Source organism: Tamandua tetradactyla, chromosome 15 (genome assembly GCF_023851605.1).
Source record: "Tamandua tetradactyla isolate mTamTet1 chromosome 15, mTamTet1.pri, whole genome shotgun sequence".
Classification (NCBI taxonomy): Eukaryota; Metazoa; Chordata; class Mammalia; order Pilosa; family Myrmecophagidae; genus Tamandua; species Tamandua tetradactyla.
The window spans coordinates 23,002,460-23,023,574 of NC_135341.1; the positions used below are offsets into that span (position 1 = coordinate 23,002,460).

Genomic DNA, 21,115 nt, shown 5'->3' on the forward strand with positions numbered 1-21,115 from the left:
TCCACTGCACAGTAGTAAAACCCCAGGAAAGTTAGAAAGGACTTTCTGGCCCAAAAGTGCCAGACACTTTTGCAGGTAAATTTTAGTCATTGCATGTTTCAATGTTGGAAACTTCAAATTATAAGAACTGTCCTCTTCTACTGATTCACTAAATCTCTTCTACACAGAAGGAAGATGATACAGAGATTATTAAAAATGCGGAAAACAAAACAGGATAAGTATAAAGGGGAGGGGGCAAAAACCACAAACTGTTTTGCTCTGAAGTCAAATTGGGAGGGGAGAAATAGTTTCATAGACATGGCTCAGATTTCCCCCTTGAACTTGCTACAGATTTGTTTCTCATTTTTTCTTCCAGCAATGATGACCTGCCTAGTATACGTTACTTTCATGTAATAACAACAGTAGTTCTGGGAAAATGCCAAAATTTGTGAGCTGTCATCACATCAAATAATACAGAAAAATATCTATATCTTACTCTAGGTAAGACTAACAGAAAAGGAGTTTGTTTTAATATTTCCAGTGACATACCCTTAAACTATTACATTTTGTTCCAATATAATTCTCTATAAAAGACATAGAGGTCTTTCCTTGTTTCCCCTTCTATTTTGTTAGAGGAAAAAAAATTCTCTGATAGGAAAGCAATCTTTGCATTAGAATTATTGTTATTATTAACAGTTAACAATAATAACTCATATCTGTGTTCCATTTGATACCTTTCATGGATGATGTTTTCACATTGAATTAAGATATTTTGACTCCCCTTTAAAAGTGGACAAAATTAAGAAAGGGAAACAACCAACCTTCCAGGAGGCCAACACAGGTCTAAAACACTTATTTCCAGGTTCTTCAATAAATACTCCTCTATGCTAAAGTTGTAGATGTTCGCAATGCATCCTCTGATAAGCGTACTTAAGTTTTTTTTTTTACCATTTCAGATATAAATAGGTTGTCTGCACTATCCAATGTGACATGCAAATTATATTCAAATGTAGGAAAACTGCGATAACTTGGCTAGCAAAAAGTGTTATGTGGGAAGTGACATCTTACACGAAAATTACTGGACTACTTACTGTCTTGACAGTCTCCTAAATACAAGCTATCCACAGGTTGAAAAGTCATGGAATTCTTCTTTGTGACCTGGCTGGAATGCCACTGGAATAACCACTACCACTAATATCAAAGAGTGCTCAGGAAAGGACATGGCAACCAAAGGACCCCTAGAACAGACAACACCCATTCCATCTCCTTCAGCAGGATCCACCCACTCATCCTTGCTCCTTCCAAGTCCTTTCCAAAACCAGAATCACTATTAACATTAACCAGAAGACTTGCTGAGGCTATCCCGGCTCAAGGAACTACAAGATGAAAAAGGGGACATCTTCCAATTCTCTGAGCAGTTCTGTATGTGAGTCAGTCTAACGTCTGCTCAAACACCCAGGCTACAGCAAGGTGAGAAGGGGTCAGCAAACTTTTCCTGTAAAGGGGCCAGGGAGCAAAAAGTTTAAGATTTTCAGCCACACTGTCTCTGTCTGAACTGTTCAGCTGTGCAGCTGGAGCACAAAAGCAATCACAGCCAATAAGTAAAGGAATGGACGTCGCTGTGTTCCTACAAAACTTTACTTAAAATACAAGTGGTGGGCGGGCAACAGCGGCTCAGTGGCAGAGTTCATGCCTGTTGTGCCGGAGACCTGGGTTCAATGCCTGGTGCCTGCCCATGCAAAAAAAAACAAATAAGTTGTAGGGGGAGAAAACAGACAGTGGGCTATGTTTGCCAACTCCTACACTTGACAACAGATAGCTTAACTGTCTCTCCTAAATCCCAAATGGGGAGCCTTTACAAATTGGGAATGTTGGGACCTACCCCGTTTAACTCTCGGTGTTACCTAGTAATCACTCACCAATAATCATGGCTACCTAATGAGAATTCCTATAACGACAGTTCGGAACGCCAGCAGAAGCAGCAAGAGTGATACCGTGTCAAAAGCAGCAGCAGGTAAATAATAGGTACTTATTTTATGCTAGGGACTAACTATGTTAAACTTTTCACATACATCATCTGTAATCTATAACCTTAGGAGGTAAGTGCTATTAATTATGCTAGTTCACAGATGGGGAAACTGCTGCTCAGAGCAATTAAATTAAATTAACTAAATCAATATCATAAAGACGTTTAGTGGCAAAACTTGAATTTGAACCAAGGTTTATCTACATGATTTCAATATCCATGCTCTCACACTGGCACTATCTTAGGAGGAACTAAGACAAGTCCATCCAACTCCAGGCATGAAATTAAAATCTGGACCATGAAACCAAACTTTCATAAATGGCCTGCTTCACATTTGCTACCTTCAAAAATGTTTCTACCAGCAAAGAACAAGCTTATCTTTTGGCATTCCCACTCTTCAAGCAACATTTATTCCTATCAGTGTATACCTGTAGCTAATAGCCCCGCCTCTGGTCTGCTGTCATTTTAATTCTCTGGTCTAAGTTCCAGAAATAATGGGAACAGCTCTTACATCTTCCTGCCCTTTCTATTATGTCTATTTGCCAAATGCTCAGGAGAATCTCTGATGGACCTCAGCTTTTCTTGGCATGAGAACCAACAGTGCACAGCTTTGGCACGAAGAAACCAGTGTTGCCGAGGAAGTGTCAGGAAGAACTCTTTTAAGCATGAGGTCAACAAACTAACAACTGACACCTGTCTCATTCCTTGCTCCTTCTTTTACTTTTATCTTCTTCGCTAAGTCAACCAAGTGTTTTCACTGGTTCTTCTAAACCAGTCCATATCCTTCGGGGGAATTCCTCACATGCCTGTCTATACAGGTTCCAGAAAAGGTGCAACTTAGAACACATGTCAAGAAACTGTAGCCCATGGCCCGTATCCAATGGGCCACCTGGTTTTGTACAGCCTGTGAAGTAAGAATGGTTTTTGTATTGTTAACTAGTTGAAGAACAGTATTTCATGACACATGAAAATTCTATGAAATCTAAATTTCAGTGTTCATCAAGTTTTATTGGAGCACAGCCAGTTTCCCCATATTGCCAATGGCTGATTTCCTGCCACCATGGCAGTGTTCACTAGTTGTGACAGACACCAGATGGCCTGCAGAGCCTGAGATATTTACTATCTGGACCTTTACAGACCTTTCTGCACCCCAGAGATATAAAATAGAGCCCCCTTAAATTCTCCAGGGCTAATGACATCAACAATTGCTCCACCCCAAAGGCTGAACCCACTTAGATACATTTTTAACCGAGGAATGGGAAAAGTTTTAGGCCTTTCATTCTTTCACTGCCACTTATAATTGGAGATGCTGATGGGATATAACTTCCAATTTCCTGACTAACAGCATTATTATTCTAAATTGATGAACTGTAAATAACAGGGCACTTTATGCCTCTTCCTAACTGATATCAGAGCTGCAGAGGACAAAATGATAAATTTTCTTTGGGTTTCTTGGCAAGACGCTATATATATATGTAATTTTGCCTTTCATCTCCCAATTTCCTCCGTTTCTCAGAAATGGTGACAAAAAGGCTCTAATAAGATAATTCTAATCAGAAGGAACTGGGTGTGATGGAAGACTTTAGAATCACTATCTGTTCCTTGCAAACAAAACAGATAGGCTATGCTCCCTAAAGGGGCAGGAGATTAATCAATAGACAAAAGGATGCAAAAATCTAATACTTAAGGTATAATTAAAGATCAGTCTTATACATTTTATACTGACATAAATTTAACAGGATTTGCGGTTGGAAATTTAGGATTTAAAACGAGACCATCATTATGAATGATACCTTTCAGTTCTATATGGGACAACATCTCATAATACAGAGATTTATGAAGCCCAATATTCCATGCCCCCAAGCCATTTCAAACAAAGAATTTGCATTATGCAGTGTCAAAGTAATTTTCTAAGCAGTTTATCTTCCACAAGCATTCCTCTTTAATTAGCTGTAGTGCATTCTCCATATATATTTGAGCATCAAAAGTTCCTCTACAAATAGCAACAATCCATCTATCATGTTTTTGGTGTTGTAAGACAAATGATCCAGAAAGGACCGTTCATTCTTGTATGTCTTCATATTTGTGGTCCTCAAAATGTACCAAAAATATTTCCAATGTAATATTTAACAAAGCAATCACAATGCTCTCTCACTTCACTGGCTAGAAAACTAAAAGTAAAATTAAAAATGAAAAGAACTGCAGAACCCTGTAGAGTAGAGGACTGAAATATAGACAGCAAACAAGATTTGATTTGAAAATAAAGTTGAATTTCTTGGATCAGAGCATAATAGAGCATTAAGCAGCACAAACCTAGACTTAATATTTTTTGCTCTCTAAAATCTCAGCCACTGAAAAGACAGAAAAGAAAAAGCTGTGTCTTTCAGAAAATTACAAGTTCGGTACAATAACTCATTAGCAAGTAAAGTTCAGGAATAAACGCAAATTGAGCGGAAAAAAATACCAGGTTGAAAAAACAGGTGGGAATGATAAATTAAGGTACTTATAACCTTAAGGAAAAACATACTTGAATATTTCCACTTTCAGTGAACTACAAAAGGTCTGAACAAACAGAACTCAGGCATGAAAGTGATTAAAAGTATACTTTAAGGTGAATTTAATGGGCTGTTAACTGGCCTGTGTGATTGTGAGCCGGCAGAACAGCTCAACTTACCGGAGTAGGCCCAGTACGGGTCTCCAGAAGCCTTGCGCCTGCGAATCTGCACTGAGCTGCCTTGTCTGTTCTCGTGCAGGGCCCCGACGTAGCCTTCGGTCAACGCTGGAAGAGAAGGAGACACATACTGAGACACAGGCAGGGGGTCAAATGAGCACAGGCTGAGTGACTTCGCACCTACACAGACCTTGATGATGATGGAATATTATCACCTTATTTTATGGAAAAATGACTTCCATAGAAACCAGAGCCATAACCATAATTACCATTAATATCAATAACAGCTAAAGAATGAGCCCTATTCTCCCAGAAGCTTGGTGTACTAAGCACTCTATACATTTATCTGATCTGATTTGCAAGACACCACACGCAGTGGATACCAGGCCCATTCTGTAGATGAGCAAACCGAAGCTTCAAGAGATTAAGAGACTTTCGTCGCTCCAAGGTTACACAATTTGTCACGCACACCTGAGGTTTGGTGCCAGTTATTAAGTATAGCGTTTGTCCTATGTGCATAGGCCCTCTGGCCACATTTGGTCTTCAGGGAGGGAGAGGGCACTCCACCTCCTTTACAAAGGAACTGAGCCTCAGAGACACACAGGAACTGGTCCCAGGTCACACAGCTAGCGTGCAGCAGATCAGAGAATGGAACATGAGCACCCCTGCATCAAAGTCAGGTCCTGTGCCACTCCAGACACTGGACACACAGAAACAGAGGAAACTCCTCGTGAAGCTTTCCAGCCCTCCACATCCTTCAGGCCACTAAGAGTTGCCCATTGTACCTCATGCTATGAAATAAGAGCCCCTCCATCACCATCGGGGCTCAGGAAAGAAACTTAAGGCTGTGCTTTTGAAAGCTCAAAATGAATCCAATCAACCAAGCAAAAGCAAAAATATTCCACCCCATTATTCAGAGCTCCCATCTGTCTGCTATAGTGTTCAAAAGCCCTTTCCTCCCGGCTTACTTCATGGATGCAAATTTCTTTTGTTGTGAGCCCACACCTGAATGCACTAACCTGTATGAAGACAAGTATCACAGGTGCCCAGAATCCAAAATGAAATGAAATTACACTTCAAACAATACACCCCACCTGACTATGTTAATATTTAAATGCACCCAAACAAAATCAAGTATTCTTTTGAAAAGCAAAGAAAATGGTTGGGGGAACTGCATATTCAATTTGAGATTATCATGGCATCAAGGAAACACAATACAACAAACTTCACATTCTCTATTCCAAATTAGTCAATCGAATAATAATATTAATGTCACCACGACGGTCTCATCCTTGTTGACAATGTGCCAGTCGAGGAAAACTCGGGGAGCATGTAAAGTACTTCATGCTTACACTTCAGTTGCAAAGGCTGGGTTTAAGAGAAGTAATGCTTTAAACAAAGACAGTCCATAGAGATGGACCCGTTAAGGAACCACGTGAATCTTGCAAAATTTAAACACGTTTAAACAAATAACCTGGTGTCATTTATGTCTGCTAATTGGTCCTCAATGACCAAGTTAAAATCTAAGCTACTGACCATTTTTATAGTAGGATGATGTATCAGGTACCATCTAATCCATGCCACAGTTTTGCAGATGAGCAATTCAGAGTCCCAGGCAGTTGACCAGCCTAAACTAGGGACCAAAATAAAATTTCCCAACTACATACTCTATCTTTTCCTTCCATTAAATCACACTGAATAATTTACTGGTAGGCTTGTTTTCTTTGCATATAGAAAACTTCTTAATATATCTGTTTACTGTGCTTCTTGGATCCAGTTTACTTGAAATAATTATTCCCAGATAATCCTTCTTTATATCAAGACATTGAGTAAAGTATGTCTTGAAGGTGGCTGTCATAAACATGACTTCCGCTGGGGTAGGCAGTTGAGCTTCAGTTTCCTTGTCTGTAAAATGGAGCTAAAAATATCAAGCTCATGTGACTGGCAGAAAGACAGCACAAGCTCTTGGGGCCAGAGCACCTAACCTTGGCACTGGCCATAGTGTGTTTTTTTAATGCCTGTTTTTACAAATGATAACACAGTGGAAATTTATTGCATAGGACCATCTCCCTTTATGTAATAATCACACCCCACTCCATGTCGCCATGTTGTCATGAACTAGATGGTCACCTCCCACCTCCCCAGCCCTATCAACTCCAGGTGTGGGCCTGTCAGTCACTGTAAACCATTCCCTGGACCCCAGCGATGTGTCCAGGAATGGGCTGGGGACAGTGACCAATCAGAGATCTTCTCTCTTCCTGAGGGAGTACTGACATGAGCCCAGAAGCCTCAAGAGGATGGATGAGAATCGAGCAGCAGGTCAGGAGAAGAGCTGAAAAATGAACCAAGCTAGAAGAAGCAAACTCGATCAATCAACTCCGTTGACAAAATTTAAGCCTGGATAAAGCCAATTTAAAGCCAGCCCTTTCTGAAGCTTTGTAGTTACATGAACCAATTACCTGCTAAGGCAGTTTGCGATCACTTCAGGATCCCTTACATGCAAAAGATTCCCGAACATCACCAGGGGCAATTTTTAAACAAATCACTACAATTCCTGGTCATCAATTTCTCCAACTACAAAATATCATTGTTGAATTAGAGGTCTGACTCTCAATCTTAGGCTGTTTCTCTCTCTCTTTTTAAAACCTATGACCTAGACCCCAACCCTAGGGAGTTTGATTTGATACCTAGATATGAGTTGGTTTTTTAAAGCTTCCTAGGTGATGCTATTTTGAAGCTGGAAATAGCAACCACAAATCTACATGGTGAGCTAAACCTAAGGTCCCATTCAACTCTGACATTCCCAACTCTTGCCCTCATAGCCTTTAACATGACACTTAACATTGATAAAGAGCTGGCAGAGCAGAACTGAATACCAAAGTGGCTACTATTTCAGAATCTAGACTAACAACCCAAAAAGAGCCAGGATGGAATTCTAGCCTAAAACAAATGAAATGGGTATAAAGGAAAAGAAGGAGATTTTCTTCAAAGGTAGTAATTCCTATTACCTTTCCAAAAACGCCCCTCCCTTACTTTATTTGGAAGGCACTTCTTCAATTGCCATACTGATTACCATCCCAATTTTTCCCTAAAAGGGAGGTGCTTTTAATTTCCCAGGAACTTTGAGATCATCAGCTGCTGCAGGGGGGACACAGGCTGCCAGGAGTACTCAACCTTAAGCAAGGGAGTTCAGAGTTTCAGCAGGTTAAGTGTGGACATTTCCACATATTCAGAGTAGAACCTAATTCCAACAGATTTTAACTAGATTGGATATGGGCCATTGGTTTTGGAGATCCCACACCTGCAAAACTATTGCTTAAAAAGCAATCTAGGGTGGGCCATGGTGGCTCAGTGGCAGAGTTCTTGCCTGCCATACCAGAGACCCGGGTTCGATTCCCTGTACCTACTGCCCATGCAAAAAAAAAGCAATACACATACCCACAAAAAAAGCAACCACGCAGGTACAGTCAATTTGAGAGCCAAGAGAGATAAACATTGTAAGGTCCTACCCAGTCACTGCAAAGTAATGGAGTGTATATCCCAAAGGGCGGAGAGCTTCCCAGCCATCCAGATACATTATTCTGTAGAATAAGGGATCTGTGCTAAGCAGCCAAACTGCCTGTTGAAATGTGGTGCCCTTGGGTACAAATAAGAGGTGTGGAAGCTGTAGAACGAGGTAACAGAGGGGGCAGGGCAACCCCAAGGAAGGTGGAATAAACTTGCCTCGTTCACACTCTCCAAAGATGCACAGTGGGGGTCAGGACTGAAGCAAGTTCAGGAGACATGCTTCTGAATGGCATGCCGGATAGCACACAGAGGGCTGTATGCATCTGGGGATGAGGAACACGTATGTCCCTCGATTGCTGTAAAGCTGCCACCCACAGTGGCGCGTGGACCATAGTATGAGTTCCAGAAGCAGTGAGTGAATGAATGAATAAAGCTCACACAACAGCAAGGCTGAAAATGTTTGCAGGCCAGGTTAGTGATGGGGAGTGGCTAAGAGTGCATGTATCCACCTGTGTTTGTGTGTGTCTGTCTGTGCATATGCCTATGTGTTTACACACTATATTATATCACATTATATTACAGCATATTACACCCTAATGACTCTCTGTGAGCCACTGCCCACCCACCAGAATGGCAAACACCTAAAAACATGATGCTAGAGGGAATGATTCTCAGCACATCGGAACAAACTCGAGGAAGGCAACTCAGAAATGGACAGAATAACAAAGGGACTTTTTAGCCTTGGCACTAGATTTTTTTAAAAAGCAAATAAAGTACTCCATGCAAGTACCATATATTACTGGCACTTGCATAACTGAAAACAAAACATAATTTCACAACGCAGGGTACTGACCACTATATGATCATGACACGCCAAGGCCCAGAGGTTATTCTTACGCATTCAATAGATATCTCCTTTTTAGTTAAGGCGTAACAGAGAGGCTGGAGGGAACTGCCTGAAAATGTAGAGCTGTGTTCCAGTAGCCATGTTTCTTGAAGATGACTGTATAATGATACAGCTTTTGCAATGTGACTGTGTGACTGCGAAAACCTTGTGTCTAATTCTCCTTTTATCTACCTTATGGACAGATGAGTAAAACATATGGATTAAAAATAAATAAATAGGGGGAACAAATGTTAAAATAAATTTAGTGATTGAAATGCTAGTGATCAATGAAAGGGAGAGGTAAGGAGGATGGTATGTATCAATTTTTTTGTTTTCTCTTTATTTCTTTTTCTGAATTGATACAAATGATCATGATGATGAATATACAACTATGTGATAGAAAAAAAAGTTCATATTGTATGTTGATTGGTTTTATTAATAAAAATTTCAATATCCTCCTCAAATGCATTTTAATCATATAATAAGTTTTCTAAAAAATTTAAGAATTGTTATGTGAATAGTGGTAAAAAATATATAGAGTACATTGAGTAACAGTATTTTTTGGCAAGGAATGGAGAGGTGCAAATAGAAAAAAAAATCTATGATCCCTGAATAAAGATACAGAGTCAGCACCCCAATTTCAATCAATTTTAAAACTCTTTGTACTCTACTGAGCTCAAAAAGCCAACCAATGGTGGCATGGCAACGATGCAGTATGGCTATGAATCATGCTATTGATTTTCAATATCTTCTGTGCAGAAAATTAAATTATGCAAATGAATGCCTTTACGGATCCTTACCTTAATATGAAATTGCATACTTGCTTATGTCAGCAACTTCATTACACAATTAAAAATGAAGCATGCTTACGAAAATATGTAGTTTCAATCTTCAGAAGAGACAAATACGTGTAAATCCAAATCTGCTTATGGTTATGGTGTGAATTACAAGCAGGAGATGTAGGTTTTATGCAAACATATCTCCCACCAAGTTCTGGGGCACCAAGCCCACCATCGTTTGTGGAGTTGAAGCCATTTATCAGCAGAAAGCATAGGACTTCCGGTCCTGTTTCAATGCTCAAGGAATTGGGGTCATAGTGAGATAACTGCAAATGACATAAGAGAAGCCGAGTGGTCTATACTGTACATTGATGTATATTCTGCCTCAACGAGGTCATTTTCAGTATAATTTTAACCACTATTCACACAAACACATACACAACTGCTGGGTTAACAAACACAGGGATGAACAATATCAAACTTGGACAGTCTTCAAGGGCCCAGCTGTCATGATGAAATTGGTTTAGAAAGCAGAAATCCAGCTTACTCACATCATTCAGGAAAAGTTGCATCTCTCAGTTTTGACAAGATGAAAGTAGAGATTTCAAAATCAATAGCATTAACTAGCCAATGATGCTTATGTCTCTCTCAACAGGAGAAATCTTAAGACAAATTGTTGCTAGGCAGAAGGCTAAATGAGTGACAGGTATTTCCATCAGGGAGTTTCCATAAACTCTTACAGCTTTTTAGGACTTCTGTTGAGCCTACCTCATTTCTAGCCTGAAGCGAAAAAGATCAAAATGTTTCCAGACCCAAAGTCCCAATCCTTTCATATAAAAACGTCCTAAGAGTTAACCTACCACCGAAGATAGCAATGAAATTATCTCCTATGCACGATTTAATTTCCTAAAGCCAATGGACATAGTTTTTAACAATAAATGTTTTTATTCTGGGAATATAAAAGCAGATGTATATACCATCTGCTTTCACTGTATTTTTGGAGCATTCTGTATGATCTGCACTCTCAAATGTTTCACAGAAATTTTGACCTGGGGAGATGAAGGGGGTGGGGAGTGGGGGGGAAAGGAAGACTTTCAAGTGCTTTAACCTTTCTGTGTTAATTCACAGGGTGAACAAGTTTCAGAGAAAGAGATCAGCTCCTAAACCCTACTTCAAATAACATTCTAAACAGATGTCTTCTTAGGCCTTGCTGTTTGAGAGAAGAAAGGGTCAGCGTCTGCAAAGATAAAAATAAACACCATTGCATATTCCTATTTTTCTTCCAAAATTCCATATGTATTAACTGAAATTACAAAGTACAATTAATGTCTCCCTGTGTTAAAAACAAAGTTGGTCCATTTACAAATTCGTGTGTGTATCTGGAAATGAATAGAGTTTAAGGTACACACCAAGGAAGGGAGACACATGATCAGAAAACACTTTCTAGAAGTGAAAAATAGTTGCATGGCAAGGTTGCACAGAGGTAGGTTTAGCAGGAGAACATCCCCAAGTCCCATCTACAATATGGTTTCCGTATCTTGTTCTCAACGCAATACGGTGTAATGACACTGGAGAGTATTTCCACCAAAATATATATCCAATTCAAGATCATTCCAAAGGACCTAGAACACTGGGAAAACAGATAAGCGAACGTCCAAAATTGAAAATATCAGAACAAAGAAATCCTCATTCCCCAGTGCCAAAATGGAAGTTACTGAGGATGACGGATGGAAGCATTTCATCTAAGGAGTCCAAGCTCTCTGCCAGGGTTCCTGATAAAAATAAGCCCTCTAAATCTAAGCAATAGGCTCTCACATTTTCAAATCCAGAACACAGATTTCCACAATGGCAGACAAGCAGTAAGCAAGCTGTTTATATCTATTATAACTGCTCCGACAACAAACAAATTAAAGAACCCTCAAGGATGGCTAAATCTCCATCCACCATAATTTTCTCTAAATTTTAAAGAGCATTTAAGAACATTAAATCCCACACAATAGTCTAAAATGAATAAATCTTTATCTTTTTGGGGCCTACAATGGGCAAAACTATCAAATTATACTTAAAGTAATTAAATATTCCCATCGGCCTCTCATTTCCTTTGTGCATGCATTTCAATTAATTGTAGCAAAATGTACTTGGTGATTGTCCCAAAAAGGAGAATCAAAAAGTATGCTCCTTTGTAACGACTGTATTATAAATGGTCTCTCTAGTTGTTTGTGAGAGGTAGCTATTCTCAAAAACAATAGATAATATTACAGTAGATTACCTATTTTATCATCTTCAAATGCACTTATTGTCCCAATTATACACACAAAAAATAATTTCATCATCTAAAGTGATAAAAAGACTTAATATAGAGCCATGTTTGTTTTTTTGGGTTTTTTTCCTTTTAGGAAAATAGATCACTAAAACTCAATTCAAGGGAAAGAAGAATCACACGGCAATGTAAAATCCTAGGTGGGAGTAAAAGCAACAAAAACACACAGAAAAATAGTCTTATAAAAATGAGTTGTTAAGAAGAGAAGCAAAATACTTAACTTTTCTTCATTATTTTACTCTAAAATAACACCAATTTTGAAAAGCAGAATCCACTTTTTAAAATCAGACAGGACTAAAAGCAATGAAAAGTTACAGCCATCCCTCCACTATTAATTCTGCCACAGTTTAAAAACTTCAAAAATAAAAATACACGCTTCCCCCAACAGGTCTGATCTGAGAAGAGGAATACCTAGAAAATTTCTTTTTATAATGGACTCATTAAACAGTTTTGACGAACATGTGAAAAATGTTCAATATTTCTGCTTTTAATGAAAAAGTGATTTAATTAGATCATTTAATCAAATGACCTTTAATCATTGAAAAATGATATTTAATTATTAAACCTTTAAACAGCATCTAATCAATTATGTTCCCTCTTTGTCAGAGGTACCCTCCTGAAAAATAAATGGTCCCCCAACTTCGCATATTTTATAACACAAAACAAATAAATCAACCAACTCTTCCAGTCCATCCTAAAACTATTTGGTTACCAAAGAAGCACGCACCTTGATTCTATAACGTTACCAGGAAAAAGAGACTCAATCATGTGGTAATGTTGTAATAATACCAAATGCCCCAAATCCATGTTTCCAATTTTACAGATGTGGTTTCACTCTGAATCCTTGATGACAGAGAAAACTGATGAACACAGCCCAGAGATCACACACTGGTGGCCGCCATGCCAAACACAGTCCTCCATCCACACGTCCTGTCTCGCCCGCTGTTTACGTGTATGTTGTGTTTATTTGCAACATGTGAAAACCCAGGAGATAATCCTAATATCTGTCTTTTTTTTAAAAAATGGAAGATCTGAAACTTGTTCCCAAATGGCCACAATGCACTAGGTGAAATAGTAAGTAGTTCTTTGCAGAAGAGTCACAGTCCCCAACCATTCCCATTTAATGGTTTACATTTCCACCTAGTCCCTGCGGCCATGTCCACCCAAGGCCTAGCCCAATAATCAATTCCTGAGTGCATCGATTGCTATCTGTGATCCAGATAATAATAAGTACCACCAACAGGGGTGGCTCACCCAATTCTTCCAACAGTCCTACGGCTTGGGTACAATTATTCAGAAAATGTAACTTGCCCAAGAACATGTAATGTAGCCCTCAGTCTAGATGTTACAGTAAAACCTGGACAACTGATACTACACTACAGCTACTGTTCACAATATTGGATTTTAGGAATCATAAACTCCCTGAGCTAATAGCTGGTGCGCCTTCTCAAAGGTGAATAAACATCAGAAGTGAATAGTAGTTTCTACATGGCCTCAGAAAACTGACAATGTAACAATATCAAAGGAAGGAAGTGGCCTAAGCAGTTCTTCCCATCGCTACCGGCAATGGTTTAAAATAAAATCATGTTCTGACAGTATTGGCAGAAAAATTAGAGTAATTTTTCTAACATAATTTACACGATTCCAAACATTATTTATTACACATAAAATAGAGTATCACCAATATTCCAGGCAGAAATAAGCACTAAGTTACAATTTGAGTTAAGAAAGCAAATAAGAAAGTGGTATGTTGATTAAATAAATCCTCTTCATTCACATTTTCTTTTGTTTAAAATTGGGAATCAAGGGCAAGCAATGGTGGCTCAGTGACAGAGTTCTCACCTGCCATGCTGGAGACCCGGGTTCAATTTCCGGTGCCTGCCCACCCATGTGAAAAAAAAAAAAAGGAAAATTTGGAATCAAGACTGTCAAAAAAATTTTTATTCCTGAGAAAGAAAAAATTGTATAACTCAGGCTTTTGATGTAGTTCAGTCGTTTACATACATATAGTCATAAGAAATACCAAATGAAGTATTATATAGCTGTTACTGTTTAATAGAACTAAAAGAAGTGACAACACCAGCCTTAATTGAATGTGACTGTGCCCATTTCAGAACCACAGCACATCCAATAGCTCTAGCAAAATGTGCCTGAAGTGAACAGATGATTCATTTTTCCAGAGTTCAGAGGTAAGTGAGCTTCATGGAGGAAAATATACCCACTAAAGAAAATCCCTACTCATGGTCGATGGCAGCAAACATTGTACACACGGCCCTAGGCCCTGGGTTTGGGAATCAAATAGTATGAGTTTCTAGTCTCATGTGGTACTCCGACCTTGGCAAGAGATCACGTCACCTTCAGGGTAGACAGGATTTCAGGTTCTAGTAAATCCTGAAACTTATGACCTGTCTGCCCTACCTCCTGGTCAGCCACTCAGTGGTCTCTATTTGCCCCAGAGTTGTGTGCTCTGGTTAGCAAAGTCTCTACTATGGTCTACTCTTGCCATCTGCTTACATAGTTTCTTTTGGCCATAAATAAAATTCTAGGGAGTTCAATAAGATCCAGGCAAGTATTCATGGTATCTCCTGATGAGAACCTAATACACCAAGGCATTCCACAATGTACACCTGCTCTCTTATAGCTTCCTCTAAACTGAGGAATGAGGGGGGAGACAATGAATGACTGACTGAATGAATGAATGAATAAAAGTTATACACAGTTTAAATGAAACAAACATGACACAACCACAGAGACATCAAGTACACCGAGAAAGAGTAACCCGGGAAGGAGATACCATTTTAGTTGAGGACATTAGCAGAAAGAGTTCAAGCAAGGAACACCGTGCATGAGGGAAGCTGAGGCAGGAAAGGGTTTGGCTTGAGACCACCATGGCTGAGGCTTGGTGAACTGGTGGGAGAGTCAAAGGTGACTGGGACGGACATCCAGGATCATGCAGGGCTTTAAAGGGCTTTGTAAGGAGCTTTGGGAAGCACTGAAGGGCTTGTTAATGTGTTCTGATATATGCTTTTTCTGAAAACAGCTATATTAAGATATAATTTTTTAGTTTATTCACAGAGTTGTATAACCATTACTGTAACATAATTTCAAATATTTTTATCAATTTTGTTTGTTTTTAAAAGATGACTCTACTGTGCAGGAAAAAGATTGGAGATAGGCAGGTAAGAGCAGAAAAACGCACCATGCTGGGCCCAAGATGAGTCAAGCTGTATCATTTATTAAGAGTTCCATTGGAGGCCAGTTTTTGGAGAGCAAAAAATATTAGCCTAATATTTACATCCAACTCAACCCATTTTTAGTTTTATTTTGCTATGATTTTCTACCATCTTCACCTTGGCCCCTTTTCACCTGAATTACCATTTGTACTAGTTTTGCCAAGAATTGGTTTATTTAGATATGCCAATTAAAAAGATACCAGAAAGTCAAACCAGTTGTTAACGGTTTACAAACAAAATGAGGGAAAAAAGCAAGATATTCATTATTCTCAATATTTTTTTCGCTTTAAATGCATAGAACTATACCCTAAAGATCATACAAGAAAAAAGCAACCTGCCTGTTTGATTTTGTAGAAGTGCACAACACTCTATTAAGAAAAGATAGGTTAGTGCCTTTTGCTTAATTAACAATTTCATCATCATTTAAACATGGACTTGAGAATGAACTTAAACCTAGCCTTGCTTCTCTCTGCCTCCCAAAACAAATCTTAAAGAAAAAGAAACCTCTCTCTTCTACAAGTACATGTGAGCAAATGACCTAAAAGATAATTAAATCTACAGTAATCATGCAACAATGATAAAGATTTTTGTCTTTTGCAACTGTTCAAAATTGTCTACAGCCATGAACATGTAATCACAGACAAACATCTTCTGTGGCCGATATGGAGATAAATTAACAATCTCCCCTCTATCGTTTTCTAAGTCAGTGGTATCATTTCCCCCTTCCTGCAACACTGAGAAACAGCCCTCTCATGGGCTTTGCATAATTCAATCAATGTAGACATGTCCCTGGCATTGAAAAGAAAAAAAAATAATAATCCAAGGAATTGGGTTAGTATTGCCCAGGCAACCGCTTTAATGTTGCTGGTCAGAATATCCCAGGGCTACAAGTTCATTTTTATATTTCCATTTTTATTAGGTGTTAGATTTGCCTTCTTTCCAAGCAAGAGTTAGGCTTGCTTTGTTCTCTTCAACTGCAGAAAGAAATCATCAGAAGAAGTATCTTGCATTCTGCTTCTCTTGAAGAGGAGTTATTAACTTGAAATAACACAACCTAGTTATTCAGTCTCAACAAAATGATTTAAAAGAGCTATTAAAGCTTAAATAAAAATATTTAATTAAAAAATTCTGATCACATAAAAGTTTTCACCAGATAACATCAAAATCTCTGAGGCAATTATCTCTAAGCCTGTTATAACTATCTCTAAAAGCAGTTTCTTAGAATAATTACTAGATTTTTAAAATTCCCCATTTTTGGGGGGTAAAAAAAAGACTATTTAACCAGAAGTCCTTTTCTAATGATACAACTGTAGCTATTAAATAAGGAGGGTTTATTTTTGTTTTCTTTTTCGGTTGTGCTTTTTCTAAAATCTTTAACTTTAACCAATTATACTACAGGACCCATCAGAAATGTCAAACGGAAAAGTGGTTTTATGACTTTAGACAGCTCAAACCCAAAATGAAAGTTTTGGTTCAATATTTCTTTTCTTCTTCTCAATATCAATTTGTATACAAGAAGCTGAATGAAATCAATTTCAGGGAGACTTTTCACCTCTGAATGAAAATCCTTTTATGATTCTGCAATACACTCAAATCAAACTTGGAGTGGGAAGCAGAATCAAAAAACAGTTTCTATTGTTTTTAAAATAAATACGCTGACGTTAAAAGGAAATTTTCTATCCTTGGGTATTTCCCTACCAGGTAAAATTGAACGAAACAACTAATGTCCTTGATTTTTAGACAGCAGATTAGAAAGATGGAGCATCTTCAGCAAATACTCTGGAACAAATTGGTATGAAACATGTACCAAAACCATAGGACTACAAATAACAAACTCCTAAGTGACTTCTGAAAAATTGAGTTCTTTAAATATTACTTACAAAGGTTTACTAAACAAATTTGTTCTTAAATATCACCTCTGCATAATCAGTAAGTGAAAAAAATGAGAGAAATAAATGGTATTTGGCAGCTAGTGGAATCCTCAGGTTTGTTTTTCATGCTAGTAGTCCATGCCCCAGTTAATCCGTTTTTTATTATTTAACACAATGGAGTCTAAAAAATGGGAGAAAAGAAAGACAACATATTTTAGGAGTCTTGGCATATCATACATGCTATCTGAGGTTCATATAGGAGCCAACATTTTCAAAAAGCTTGAAAAAGAAAAACCAACTTTGCAAAATGCATTTAAGACTGCTCACTGGGAGAGGGTGGCTCTGATCAGAGAGTTCTCATTAAAATTAATTTTCCCGAAGTGAAAAGATGCTCAATCTCAGGATAAAATAAGATACTGTAGCAGAAACAAAACACGTTTAAACATGTTTCTGAAAAAATAACAGAATTTTTTTTTTTTTAATTTCCATCTCCATGTCAAAAAAAATTCCTCATTAAATTTCTCTTGCACTGCCATTTAGCATGTCAAGTCACCGCACTGAGCTCTTCTAACAGGATTATCTCATTTAATCCTCACCAGAAGTTTGAGGGTTAAGTCTTCTCTTTATTACCATTTTTAAAACCAGGCAACTGAGGCAAAGAAGGTTAAATCCTTACCCAGACTGCATTAACTACCGAGCAGAGAAAGGAATTCAAACCCAGACACTCGACACAGACAGATGAAGTGAATAGAAGCTCAACGTGGGCTCCCTTATAAAGACTGGGGCCTGTCACAGGAAAATAGAGGATGCATATTTAGGCTCCATTAAAAGGGAAAGAAACCCACCCAAACACAAACAGAACCTGCATGGACTGATACAAAGTGACCTTTGAACTAAGGCTCACCTTGATTAATCTAATGGACTTCACTAGGTGTTTAGATGCTCCAGCCCTGTGCAGGAACACTGTGTTACCAATTTTGATTGTCCTTGTAATAGATTTTGCACTGGAAGAATTCACAGTGTAAAAACTCTCCAGTTCCACTAAAAATACTATAATAAAAGTGATAATTCCTGAAAATTATTACAAAGCCTGCAAAAATTCTAACACTACAGCCTACACAGGAAGACATTATGCTAACACCAGCTAACAGCTGAGAAAACAATTCACTTACTCTAAAACAGGAAAAGAGAATGCTCTGCATAGACATATGTTCACATTTTAAGTGAAAACTGGGGGTCAGAGGAAGCCATAAGAACTGCACCATCCAATACAGTAGCCAGACTGAGATGTGCTGTAAGTGTAAAAAAAAGAAAAAGAAAAAGGATATGCTTTTAAATACTTAATCTGAGGAAAAAATATAAAATTATCAGCAATCTTTTTATACATTGCATGTTAAAATGTTATTTTGGATTGCTAAAACTAATGAAATGTTACTAAGATATATTGTATAATCACGCTATATAATACATAACATTATATAATAACAGTTAAAATCTGTTTTTGCTTTTTTGTGTTACTACTAGAAAAGTTTAAGGTACATATGCAGGGGTGCAAGGGTAGTTTAGTGGTAGAATTCTCACCTGCCATGTGGAAAACCCAGGTTCAATTCCTGGTGTATGCATTTCCTAAAAAAACAAAAAGCCAACAAATGGTGCTGTAATAACGGGATGCTCACATGGAAAAATAATGAAATGTGACCCCGCCATACAAAAAAAAAGTGCATATGCAGCTCACATTATTTTTCTGTTGGACAACACTACGAAAAGCCAAAAAAAGGAAAGAAACCCCCATCTAAAATGCCTGGGACGAGCCGGCCCGGCGCTGAGAAAGCCAGCCCGCTGTCCCCTCTGGGGTACACTTCCTACCAGTGCTCCCTCAGGAGCTGTGACCCCGAATGCTTTAATCAAACCCTTCCTCTCTCCGTCTCTCCACCTCCCTGATTCCCACAACTTAGGGGAACTCAACTTCTTTCCTGCTTCCTGTATTCAGGAGACTGTTTGCTCATGAAAAAGAAAAGGATTATTACAGAGACTTCTGGTGCACTGGTCTATTTGGGGGGTTAGCAATGGAAATATCACAGGGGCTCATAAAACCATCAGGAGTCCCAATGCCTTGGCACCGAAGAATACACTGTGTACGCCAGCACTGCGCTCAGCCATCAGCCATCATGTATATTTCAGAGCTGGGTTAAGAGGGCAGACAGCAAACACAGAAAAAAGAGCAATTTCATTTTCGACACTACTATTTCCAAAAGTCGTAACTAAACGAATCAATGTGCTCGACCTGGAAACCGAGATGCCATTTCTTGCAATGCCCATGATCATTTTCCGGGTGACATGACTTTAGAATCTCTCCCCAGCTTCCACACCCACATTCCTCCCAGTGTGACAGACAAGCACAATCTTTCCAGGCATCTGGGTTATCTGGGGACTACCCAATTCCCCACATGACCATGCCTCTTGGAGCCAGCTTTCTAACTCCTTACCTGCCTCCCTCCAAGGGAACAGGAGGCTCCTTCCCACACACAGTCCTAACTGCCCACACTGCTGCTTTAAAAAGCTGGTGCAAAAATAAATAAATAGAAATAAAAAAAATTTTAAAGCTGGTGCAGAATCGCCTCAATGACCATGATTCTACTGGAAGTCTCAGGAAGATTTTTTTTTACAAGTCACCCTTGGGCTCAGATGCAGGTGGTCGGCACTGAGGGCTACACTGGCTTCTCAAATCAGCCACAATTTAAAGCCACTGCTAACGGAGGACAAGGAAAATGAAAAGTCTTTTCCAAAACGAGTACACTAGAACAACGTGCTTGCAGAAAGCCTGAAGTTATAAAGTGTGCTCTGTACTTCTCCGTACTCTGGGTTTTGAAGGTCATGGAACTCACAACAGATGTGGCCTGGTTTGAACCATAGAGGTCTGCACGGCTAATAACAGTTAGTGTAAAGGCACAACAGCTGAGGCGCGGTGGCTGCAACAGTTGGCGGGTTCCAGCACAGCCGGACGTGCCTCTGGCTCTGCCAAAACAGACGGTATCCCTGGCAGGCAATCTGCCCGGGAGTGGGAAGGGCAAATTACATGCCCCGTGATGGTCACAAACTCGTCCCATCAAAGAAATCACTGCAGACCTAAGGAAAACCAATGTAAACATATCTAAGTAGCAACAGGAGATGAACCATTCATTTTCCTGGGGCAAATGAAATAATGAACCGTTACTTTTCTGGCAGCAATTTTGAGGCCAAGCGACTGATCAATAACCATATTATCGCACATGTAGGCATTTCCACCATAAATTTTTTTTAATAGCACTTATTGCTTTTTCTGGTTATAAAAGCAACAAATATTCATTGGAGAAGCACATAAGGCGAAGTACATTAATAAGCAGAGTACATTAAATAGACAACAGTGTACACAAAAAGCATAATCAAGAAAATAAAAACAACCATAATTATTGTAAAAATTGGGGTATATTTCCCTCCCCTGTTCCAATAATCGACAGGCTGTTTTTTAATACATGGTGACTCTTTCAAAAATGAGTCTGTGTTAGATCGTATAACTCCTTAAATGGAGGAATGCATGAAAGTCCATCTTGTTTCCATCAAAGTTAAGAGAACCACCACTAACAGGCACTGTGATTTCGCCCAAACCCAACTGCTTTGTTCATGAAGGCCAGGGACTGGATAAGCAATTGCTATGGTCACTTCAGGTTTTGGCATGCTCTAATTTGAACAACCTTTCTTGTTGACTAATTCAAATTAAAAAGAGCAAACATGGGAAACGGACAGCGCACCACATGCAGCCCACAAACGTATTTCCTTTGGCCCATGTAGCATTTGTTTCTCATG

At 38.8% G+C, this 21,115-nt stretch overlaps 1 protein-coding gene and 1 long non-coding RNA gene across 6 annotated transcripts in view; one reads left to right on the forward strand and one right to left on the reverse strand.

The window, feature by feature from the left end:
- The window catches only part of PTPRG (protein tyrosine phosphatase receptor type G), a 730,904-nt gene that overhangs the window by 548,205 nt on the left and 161,584 nt on the right, over positions 1-21,115 (reverse strand). For all 4 annotated transcript variants that reach the window (XM_077128810.1, XM_077128809.1, XM_077128808.1 and 1 more), the window contains exon 2: positions 4,680-4,784. In XM_077128810.1, coding sequence (XP_076984925.1) covers positions 4,680-4,784 — 105 coding nt within the window. The remainder of the gene's footprint in view (positions 1-4,679; positions 4,785-21,115) is intronic.
- On the forward strand, positions 1,143-11,198 carry LOC143656981 (uncharacterized). 2 transcript variants are annotated; one of them, XR_013162674.1, is made up of 3 exons: positions 1,143-1,449; positions 1,888-1,993; positions 10,977-11,198. It is a non-coding gene; the product is annotated as an uncharacterized LOC143656981 (long non-coding RNA). The 2 variants fall into 2 exon arrangements; XR_013162673.1 differs by having other exon boundaries at positions 1,940-1,993.